At 52.0% G+C, this 10467-nt stretch overlaps 1 protein-coding gene across 2 annotated transcripts; it reads right to left on the reverse strand.

Annotated features, from left to right (window-relative positions):
- Nucleotides 1–138: 138 nt before the first annotated feature.
- Nucleotides 139–9384, reverse strand: KYAT1 (kynurenine aminotransferase 1). Of its 2 annotated transcripts, none has more exons than XM_042830536.1 (14): nucleotides 9265–9384; nucleotides 7617–7731; nucleotides 5648–5706; nucleotides 5001–5151; nucleotides 4230–4379; nucleotides 3816–3902; nucleotides 3573–3701; nucleotides 3269–3389; nucleotides 2529–2605; nucleotides 2226–2315; nucleotides 1958–2144; nucleotides 1697–1773; nucleotides 1265–1351; nucleotides 139–1081 (listed from the first exon to the last, which is right to left on the reverse strand). In XM_042830536.1, exons 2-14 carry the CDS (start codon nucleotides 7698–7700, stop codon nucleotides 1013–1015), a joined length of 1368 nt encoding a protein of 455 aa, XP_042686470.1. In that variant the 5' UTR covers nucleotides 7701–7731; nucleotides 9265–9384; the 3' UTR covers nucleotides 139–1012. The 2 variants fall into 2 exon arrangements, with proteins under 2 accessions (XP_042686470.1, XP_042686471.1); XM_042830537.1 differs by lacking the exon at nucleotides 9265–9384 and adding an exon at nucleotides 7812–7904.
- Nucleotides 9385–10467: the final 1083 nt, after the last annotated feature.

The raw sequence follows: 10467 nt of genomic DNA on the forward strand, positions 1-10467 counted from the left end.
ACCGCAGGACGCTGCTGAGCTGCATCCCAACGCTGAAGCCCTGCAGCGCTGCTGCTGTGGGACGTGGTGCAGATGTTACCCAGGGAACGGGTGGCAGCTCTCTGGGAGATCTGTGTCAGCCCCATAATTACAGACACATTTACTCGTCAATTAATTCAACTTTAATAATTTAACAGTCACAAATATTTATCTCATGTTGCAAATGACTCCAGTGCAATTTTTGATCACAACCTATGCTTTTATCCAGCTTGAAATGAAGAATGATGCAAGAACCACCTGCTGCAATGCTGCTCCCGTTGTCCCACCAGCCCCAGCTCTCCTTCCCTGCTGCATGTACCCATCAAGAGGCTGCAGTTCTGCTTTGCAGCCCAGGGGATGCTGCAAGGCATCGACTATGTGCAATGTGTGGGTGCACAGGGAAGGCTGGCAGTAGCAAAGCTCCATTTAAAGACCTATTTCCTGAGGGCAGACGGTTACTGAACCTATGTTCACCTTCCCAAAGTCGAAGGGAATACTGCTGATTTTTGGAAACATCAGCTCTCTGGGTTTACAGCTTTCAGGACTGTGTGAATCAGCTTGCTGAGGGAGCAGTGACCCCACACAGTCTCCTGAAGAAAGTGAGTGCTGCTGGGGATGCTGCCCTGCAGTGCACCCAGCGTAGCCCTGCAGGTAGGTCCTGAAATGCTTTTTCAGAATTTGGTGGTGGAGAAGATACCAGGAGCCATCCTTACTCTTGTGTTTTGCTGGACACATCTCAGAACTGATGAGCAAAGTCTTTAAGCGTGAAGGAAAAATGCCAAATGGCGGCAGTGCATATGGAGGCTCACTGCTTGCAATTGTTTCACAGTGAAAGCTGTGTCCCCCAGACCTGGGCCTGGCAGGCCTCATAGCCACTTGTCTGACAGAAAATGAGGTTGAAAGCACAAAAATCAGGATGTAGCAATGTTTGTAGCCAAGTAAAGGAAGAGGAAGAAGTGCAGCCATGGAGAGCCTGGTTCCCTCTGCAGTGTCTTCAGGGAGCAGTTTTCTCCAGTTTCCATTTTTGCAGTATGTCATCTGCTGCCTTCAGTGTGGCATCCTCCTAAATAAACACCAGGGGTTCAGTTTGTGGGCTCCAGCCAGGTCCCCCCTCACTACATTTGTTGTCTGTACAAAAAAACCCAAACAATTCTTGTCCTGTGTTTCATGTAATGCAAGCAGAGCCAAACCTGAGGGGTGTGGGCTGGCCATGCCCAGCTGCGATGCCCTTGGCCATGTGTCTCACCTTGGCAAAGCAGAACCGGATGAAACTGTTGTAGTTGTTCTTGTGAGCCTCACAGTAGAACGCCGAGAGTGGGATGGCCGCCAGTCCCTGGGGAGGGGAAGATGTAGAGTTATGTAACTGCCATGGGCAGGGGGCAAAGCTGTGACCTGTTGTTCACGAGTCTCATAGACATGCTCATAGATGCCCTTGGTGCTCTGCTCAGGCTGACAAAGTTGAAACCTGACAGACCCCAAATGTCCCCCAGCCTTGGGCTGCAGGACACACACATGGGATGGGAGAGCCCCAGCCCTGCCAGGCACCATGGCCGTGACCCTAAAACCAAGCCTGGATGAGGACATTGCCTACTGATGCTATTGCTGCTGCTACAGGCTCCTTGTGAGGGCACAAACCCACCCACAGTCACCACAGAGAAAAAGGAGCAGACAAATTTACCTTGTTCTTGACCATCCACTTTGCAAATCTGGAGTCGTAGGGCTCATCGGAGCTGGGGACATCAGGGACTTCGGATTCTGCAGGAGGAGCAGCACAGAGGCTGTGGCTGGGTGCCCCACCCCGAACCCACAGCCTCTGGGAGCTCGAATGTGTGGTCCCTTCCCTCTTTGGATGGTGTTTGTGCAGGTTCCTGTCCCTAGTAGTGGTACCAGGCTGAGCTGACCCCTTGCTCTGCCCTCCCCAAGCAACACCAGAACTCACTGAACTCGGAGATATCTGCCACCAAGAAGTAGGTGCCCTCAGGGATGATGGGTTTCATCCCCACCGCAGCCAAGCTCTGGACCAGCTGGTCTCTCTTTTGCTGCAGTTCCCTGGGCAGTTGGACAAAGTAGCTGTCTGGTTTCCCATAGTGTTCAAACTCCCTCTGGAAACCTTGGGCCACAGCATCCTGTGAAGGGAGAGGAAGCAGTGGGAAGATGGCCAAGGCTGGTTCGGGGGCTGTGGGGCTGGCTGCAAGGAGCTGCCTTACCTGTGCAGCTGTAGCACAGTGGTACACTGAGTTCTGGTGCACGGTACGCAGGTGCTGCAGCAGCCGGTTGGATCCCACAGTCCAACCCACCTATGGCCGGGAGAGGAGGAGGAAGGTGGTAAGATTAGGTGCCTCCTCAAGCTTTGGTAACACTTTCCAGACAGGGCTGTTGTAAAGTATTGGTATTTTGAGGAACTGAGGCTCAAAGTTAAGTGTGCAATTGTCCTCAGTGCTGTGCCCAGTGTGATCTAGAGCAAAGGGACAGGGATGGGGAGGCAATGAGGTGTTGCATGGGGAACTTACTTTCCAGCCAGTGACACTGAAGGTTTTTCCAGCACTCCCAATGATCACTGTGCGGTCCCACATCCCTGGCAAACTGGCTGGCAATAAAGCAAGAGAAATGCTGATGGCTCTGCCATGCTGATGTCTGAGCTATGCTAGTGACATGGTGGAAGCTCTTTTCCCACCAGAACCAAGATGGTCTCTTTGGGCCATGATGGCATCTTTCCCCTGGGTGGGCACCAAGGCACACCCTAAGCAGCCAGGCAGATTTCTCAACAGCATGTCTATATTATCAACTGGTTTTATACCCATATACCAGTCCTGAGAGTTCCCAGAGGTGCCAATATTACTTCCTTGCAACAGGGTAATTGCATGTTACAGAGACAGAAAGAAGAGACCTCTGAAATCATGCTGAAATGGATGTCCCGAAACTAGAGGCACCCAGAAAACTGTGGCTTTACACTGCAGAGGATAAAATTCAGTTTCACGGAAGCCAAAAGGCTCTTTTCTCCAGATCTCATGTTATGAAGCCACAACTCAGTGGTTCTAGAAGTCAAGGCTCCATAACAAATCCTTGGTGTGGTGGCTGAAATTGAAGTACAGCTCTAATGGGAGGTGGGCCTGCTAGAGCTGTACATGCAAGCAGCCTTTACAATTGCCAGGGGACCCAGTTATATTCCCAGTTCCTTTCCTGGATGGAGCTGCCCAAAGATGTTGTACCCACAGGAGAAGCCCAGGATCAGCCCCGCTGTTCTCCATACCGATGCGGATGTGCTCCTTCCCGTCGTACACCAGCCACTCGTACACTTCATCGCTGATGCAAAGGGCGTCATGCTTCACACACAGGTCTGCAATGAGCTCCAGCTCCCCTCGGCTGAACACCTGCAGCAGGCAGGGAGCGGAGCTGAGATGCAGCACGAGCAGCTCTGAGCACACAGTAGCCAACAGAACCCTCTTCCTTGTGTATCAGGAAGGTGGAGTTGCTGCTGCACCTCAGACGGGACTGGCTGAGCTGGAGCAGCCCAATGCTCTCTCAGGGCTGTCCCCATAAGCCAGAGGCATTACCTTGCCCAGCGGGTTGTTGGGTGAGTTCAGGACGATGGCTTTTGTCTGCTCACTGAATTTAGAAGCCAGTTCGGCCGGGTCCAGCTGCCAATCTGCACTTGACATCAATTTTCCTTCTTTTGGAGCTTTCTAGAGAGAATAGAGGAGAATCTCAGCTTGCTTTGCTGCTTCTGCTCTCCATTCACTGCTCACCATGATACAACTCCTATTCCCTCCTCAGTGGCACTGCTCTGACCCACTCACCGGTCTCAGCGAGATGTACACAGGTGTCCCACCAGCCATTTTCACCATTGGCTCATAGCAGTCAAAAAAGGGCTCAATGATTATCACCTGGAAGAGATGGGGAATGTCAGCACCCTCCTGGCCCTGCTCAGAACTTAATCCCTCAATTATTGCAATATGGAGAACATGCATTGCCAATGGGCAGTGAATTGGGAAGAACATCACTTGGGACAAAAGAATTGTTTTGCCTTACACAGAAATGAGTCTGTGCCCTGCTGCGATTTTCCCTTTAGAAGCTCAGATAGAGAAGTGCGGATAAAGCCTTTCTGGCTCTGCAAATGGGCTAAAAAAAACAGGCTGCAGCTGCCAGCAGATCTAGAAAGAGTTCTCCCAGGGAAAGGCTGCTCATATGACAAGCCCAGTTCCCGGGGTTACCTCATCGCCTTCATCAATGAAAGCCTGGAAGCAGCAGAAAAGGGCCTGGTATGCCCCCACAGTCACCATCACATTGGTCATAGGATCCAGGTCTCGACCAAGCAGCTTCCCAAAAAGCTGGGCTAGGATTTTCACCAGTGGTGGATGGCCCTGTGGGGTGAGAGGAACAGGTGGGAAGTGACTGGTAGAAGCCTTCTGAAAGAGGAATGAGCCCCCCGATGGGGCTGGGTACTCAAGTGCCCTGGGTTTGGTTCCACTACTACGATGGTTGCACCTCACATACTCAGGTGCTTTGTGCCATGGGAGGCAATTTAGCAATAAACCCTGTGTCTCCTGGTCCTCCACATCAGCCAATGTGTCCCTGAAGCAGAGCGGGGACATGTTTCCTTCCTGAAACAATTCTCTCCTTTTTCCCTTGCAAGGTACCCCAGCTATTGCCAGCTCTGCCAATTGCAGGTGACAGAAATCCTGCTTAAATAAGAGCAGCTTCTCCTTGCCCAGCCAGCACTGTCAGAGGAGCATTTCAGAAACTAGTAACTACCACCCTGACCTCTGCAATGGCAAAGCAGGATTCTGGAAAGAAGACAGAGGCAAAGCTGGAAGGTATTACAAGAAGGGGATGTTTGTTAATGCAGATCTGGGTCACTTCCACCTGCCCATCACAGCAGCTGGGGGTACCCAGCCCACGTGCCCAGCCAAGATACGTGTTGCCCATGGCCCATCTGATGGGCAGGGCTCGCGATACCGCCGAGCTGGAGGCTGTCCACGCACGAAGGCACGGGTGTACTGGTGCAGCATGTGCTTCTCCCCGCTGACGGCTCTGTTGAATGCCTCCTTCAAAAACTCTGGTGGGGGGAAGTCAGGGAAGCCCTGGCCCAGGTTCACCGTGGAGTAGGTAGTAGCCAGTTTTACAAATTCCACCCTAGAGAGATGGGAGGAAGAGAACAGTAAGCATTTACAGAGGGTCTGGGCAGCCTGGGGCAGCTTGGTGGCACTGGCTCTGCTTGTTGGCATCTCACTGGCAGGAAGCGAGGTGGGTGCCTCCATGGCAAGGCTGTTTTCTGGCCCATCCTCACTGCTGCCCCAAGCACAGGGCATTTCAGACCTGTATTAATTATAGCAGAGCCAGGTACTATCTCACTGGGAATGGTTTTAATCTTTTTGAAGGAGACAACACCAATTCTGAACAGACCAGAGGTATTCAAGCTGCAAAAATTTGCATTCAGACATCATGAAAGGTCTGCAAAGGTAAGGCTGGCTGGGCTCAGTGCCCACCTCACACACAGCATCTCATCAGTGCTTTGTAGCTTGAAGCTGGGTGCAGCACAGCTTTGAGCAAAGCCCATTACATTAGGCTGCCTAAAGCCACAAGGACCACCAGGGTAAAGCAGGAACTGCCCAGTAGCAGCTTAACTCACCAGATATTCTTATCTACTCCCTCCAGCCTCCGGGCTTGCACTGGCCTTGACATTTTTGCCTGCAAAGAGTGAGAAAGAGAGCTTGGAGCTTTCACCAGTGGCAGTGGGGCCACGAGAGAAAGGGATGTGCCCTCCTGGAAGGGTTGCCTTCGTATTTGTGCCCTCCCATCTCTGCTCACCCAGCAGGTACCCTCACTGGGGTACTAGCGATGTTTTATACCTTGTTTCCAGCTGGAATAAAGCATGAAGTCAAATGAGCTCAGCCAGGGTCTAACAGCCAGGCCAATAACCCTGAACCTCAGGGTTTTGCTTTGAATAGTGTCTGTTTTCCCCCATCATAAGAATCTCTTTGCCAGGCCCTCAGGCCTTTTGGTGTCTAATATCCATGTGCCTCATGGCTATGGGGCTAGAAGGGGAAAGCGTGCAGAGCAAAAGCCTCTTTCCAGCTGGATAAGCATGGCAGGAGAAGTCTGCTGTCCTTGATGGGGGATTTATCACAAGGATGATGAAAAGCAGCAGAGGCAGAATTTAATAACTCAGCAGCACAGGAGAAAAGGCAACCAGACAGGGAGGGGACTGGAAACTGGAGACAAATTATGCTTAATAATGCACCAAGAAAAGCCAGCATGGGGACATGAGCAGTGCATCTGCAAAGCATTGAGCCAAGAAAATTATCTTTCCCACAGCAAGTAAAATGCATTTAAACACAGACAAGGAAGGCACATGAGAATAGCCAAGATGTGAGATGTGGAGCTAGGATGTGCAGGAAGAGGATCTGTCAGGATGATGGGGGGATATAGGATCTCCCCTGCAGTAACTCCTCACTTACCTGCTTGCTGCTGCCCTTCCTGCAAAGTTGCCCCAGCCTTTGAGAAGTGCCCCAAGAACGTTTCTTTGAGGACTTTACAATCCTTGAGGATTCGTTACATAACCCAGCCTTCGTTGGGGATTTGGGCAAATTAATGCAAGGAGCTCTGTGTTTCAGAGGGCAGTGAGTGGACTCTGTGCTCCCCCGTGGGCCAGGCAGGTGGCCAAGGGCGATCAGGAATCGTGCCTCTTTGGGTATAGGGGAGCCCCATGCCTCTCCCCTATTCTCTTTCTTTGCTACACAAGCTTATGAGCATTGCAGCCAGCAAGACCTGTGCCTCAGCTGTTTTGGGTGGGAGTAAGAGGATTTGTGGCTTGGAAAGTAAAAGATAGTTGAGGGTTAAAAATTAACAGCTCCAGTGCTGTATTTTTTATGGTGGGGCTGCTGCTGGCCACAGGTCAGACACTGGCAAGAGTGATGGGGTCAGCAGGAATAAGGTGCTACAAGTCTAGAAATTGCCAGTTGGAGGAAAGGCTCACATCCTTTCAGAAATGGAAATGGCAAAGTTTCTTCCCTTGATGCCTCCTTGTCCCATCCCCAGCCTGCGTGATGCTGCCCTGCATGGCTGCCCATTGTGCTGGAGAGCAACACAGGCTCAGAGCCATGCAGCCCTCACATCCATCTCAGCCTGTTCTGCTCCTCAAACTGACAGTGATCCTCCAGTTGCAATTTGCCCAGCAGCTAGGCAGGACAGTGATTTGCAGAATGAGCAGCTGAAGCCATGCTCTGCCCTCTAACACTGTCTCCCCACTTCATGTTGTTCTCTTGCTCTGCAAGTTTCTTTCTCCAGGAGGATGCTGATATTTCATTTCCAAAATATTTTGCAACCCAAGAGGCTTTAAGTAGAAAATGCCTTCAGGTGAGGCAATCCCACAAACAATGAGCTTTTTTCCTTATAAAGTGTATTCTCATGCTTGTGAGGCGTTCCCTGCAAACACGCTACTTGCAAATAACTGGCTACAGAGGAGATCACAGCAGTGTGACTTCTCCTGACATGCTATCTACTGCCACTGCCATGGCTTATTCCCTGGCTCCACAAGATGCAGCCTGAGCCAAGGACTGGGCTGCAGGCCAGAAGCAGCCATGCTGGGCATTCAGTACCTGGCTGCAGTACGAGCTATATCCAGCGCTGCAATTCCTCTCCAGTAAGAAGTGACGCAGAAACGGTCCTGCTCTCCTGAGCATGCCACAGCTCCTGCAGTCGCACAGCACAGACCTGCATTGGCCCCAAACACAAAGCAAAGGGATGAGAAAATCACTCCCTGACTGCAGGCACAAAGCAAAGGCTCTGTGTACCTGGGGACGCAGCGCAAATCCAGACCCAAGGCTGAGTTTTTGCACTCCGGGTAGTAAATGCAGCCCAGAGGCTGTGTGTGTTGTCACTGCAATGTCAGTTAGGGCTGAGACTGCCCTTTGTGCCTGCAACACACAGGAGGGCAGGGTCACAAGAAAAAGTGCAGCTTCTGCTCCTCTCCCCCATTTTCATGCTTTCCTCTGCACTGGGGTACAGACACCAGCAAGAAGGCATCCCTCAGAACAGGGTTTCCAGCACTACATTCCCATGTGCTTGCTTTGATCCCTGCTGCCACCAGCCTCTGCCTTCCTCCCCCAGCACCTTTACCTTCCTTGCTAGGGCTGTGGCTTGGCCATGCTGCTCAGACACTCTGCCCACTGGGGCTTTCAAGGGAAACAAGGGCCTTAGATATGCTTATGGATTTGGGTGTCTAGGTTTTCTTTAATTAATTTCTCAAATTAATTTCTGTGCTTAAAACAGACCATTCTTTCACTTCAAGCCCCCTCAGCATTGCTGAAGCACATGGTATTAAAGCTAAAATAACACCTCCTTGTTAGATGCTTTAGATAAAAGGGGTGAGTCTGGAGGATGCATGCATTTTTATTTTCACCAGCTACAGGTTAATTTATCCTGCCACAAACAAATAATAATAAAAAAAAATACACCAGATTTGAAGCTGGCCAGCCCACAGATAAGGAACTGCTGGATGCACTGCCCATCGTGCAGGACGTGAGACCACTTTGCATCGTATGTTACTTTTAATACAAATACAAAGCAGCTGCCAGCCAGTTTAACATCTCTTTGCCCAGCTGGGAAAAAAGAGCATGACTTAGGGAAAACAAGGGGCATTGTTGGGGCTGTGCAATACCTGCCTTGTTCCTGCAGAGCACAGGAGCTGGGACAGGCAGTGTGAAAGGAACTAATCCTGCAGTTGACAAAATGGAGGCATTAAAAAGGGCTTTACTGGGTTGCACCGACCTGCAGAGCGTGCCTGGGTGCTGTGCTCGAGGCTCCTGCGAGGAGCTGGAGGCAGCGCTGGAAGCTCTGGGGTTGGGGAAAGGGACTCTGCTTCCCCTCCCCAGCCCCGAGCACTGTTTTGAAAGTGGGCTCAGTCACTGGAGAGCCAAAAAGCCTGGGGAAAGCTCAGGGATCCTCTCTCCTCGTTGGGTTTTCAGGCAGTGCTGTAGCTGTGTTCCCTGCAAAGAGCCAGCCAAGCAGGACGGGGCACAGCTAAAAGGTCACCGCAGGGACCCGTCACTCCTGCGGTCTCCTCCACCCCAGTGCTGCCCAGACACTGCCAGGCTGCACCTGGAGGGCTCTGGGGGCACAGGACCCCAGCAGCCACCACGGCACGGGGCACAATGGGAGCGCAGGGTGGATGCAGAAGCAGCGGCCAGAGAGGGCACACGCATTGGCCCCTCAGCAGGGGCAGCAGAGGGGGCAAAACCGACTTACGTCAAGCTGGGCCACGCTGCATTACACTGCAGAAGTCCGGCCCCGGTGCCCGGGCCGAACTTGCATGCATGCCGGCTTCTCCGTGGACCTGAAATGCTTCATCTGCTGCTGGGACTTCCTGGGAGGAGTCTGCGAGGCTGCGGGCAGCAGTTGGGCTGCGATGCGCCAATGGGGGGACTGTGCAGGGAAAAGGAGGTCTGGGGTTCATCGAAGGATAATCACCCAGGCTAAAGCTAGGCCCTGCAGCTGTGTGTGGCTGTGTGTGGTCTCTGAGACAGACCCCAGCCTCGGATGAGGCGTCAGCAGGGATACAGGAGCTGCATTCTCTATCAGGTCTGTGAGAGGTGGCCATTGCTCAAGTGAGGTGTAAGGAGCAAATCATTCTCTCTTGGCTTCCCTTTCCCTTTTGCGACCCAGCTTTGCGTGCACTGATGAGTCAGGTCGTGTCACTCTTCCAAGTGATTACTGTCTCCCTCTCACAGTAGGAAAAAGTGAGGCATGGGGAAGGAAGCACTGACGTTCGCTGTGCAGAGGTCCTGGTTCCTGACCCGACACTCTGCTGCAGGGCCCACTGTGACTAAGAGGGTGGGAATTTCTGTGCAGGCAGATACAAACTCTGTTTGCTAAACTTTCAAACACTGAAACAAACAAGTGGCAGGTCAGCCTGTATTTGTTGCCATGAGGATTTACACAGCACATCCTGAGGCGGTTGGGGGCTCCATCCCTCCTGCTGAGATCGTCTGTACTTGTTGGACCCCAGGTTAGACCCTGGAGAAGGGCCATACCAGCAGAAAGCCCTGCTGACAGAAAGCAGGCTCATCTCTGTCAGGTTGGTGGGCTGGCTGGGCCCTGGGATAACACCAGGGCACAGGGGAACAGGGATATGGGGCCACAGGAGGGAGCGTGAGCTTCCACCTTCTCTGACAGGATTTAGCCTTTATGTTGGCTCAACAGTAATGTGTAACTCCACCTTAATGTCTGGTTAAAGCACCACAGAAAGCAAGTGTTAATTTAAGTGCACTTAATGCACCCACTTAATGTCATGTTTGCCAAAACCCCACTGTTGCCCTGAGCTTGTGAGCATCTCCAACACTGGCAGGAGAAATCCCACTGCTGTGGGGCTGAGACCCATCACGTTCCTAGAAAGCCACAGTTGTGCTTATTTTACAGTAGCAGCAGCCACTGGTATCCACCAGTCCAAAT

Source organism: Centrocercus urophasianus, unplaced genomic scaffold, assembly GCF_019232065.1.
Source record: "Centrocercus urophasianus isolate 14NV4802_14NV808 unplaced genomic scaffold, USGS_Curo_1.0 seq_34, whole genome shotgun sequence".
Classification (NCBI taxonomy): Eukaryota; Metazoa; Chordata; class Aves; order Galliformes; family Phasianidae; genus Centrocercus; species Centrocercus urophasianus.

Excerpts from the sequence above, each read along its gene's own strand:
- KYAT1 (XM_042830536.1), bottom strand. The coding sequence starts at position 7,700 with ATGCTCAGGAGAGCAGGACCGTTTCTGCGTCACTTCTTACTGGAGAGG. Across the intron at positions 3,702-3,815 it reads TGTACATCTCGCTGAGACCG|AAAGCTCCAAAAGAAGGAAA; the intron begins GTGAGTGGGTCA and ends TATTCTCTCTAG. Across the intron at positions 2,316-2,528 it reads TCAGTGTCACTGGCTGGAAA|GTGGGTTGGACTGTGGGATC; the intron begins GTAAGTTCCCCA and ends TCCCGGCCATAG.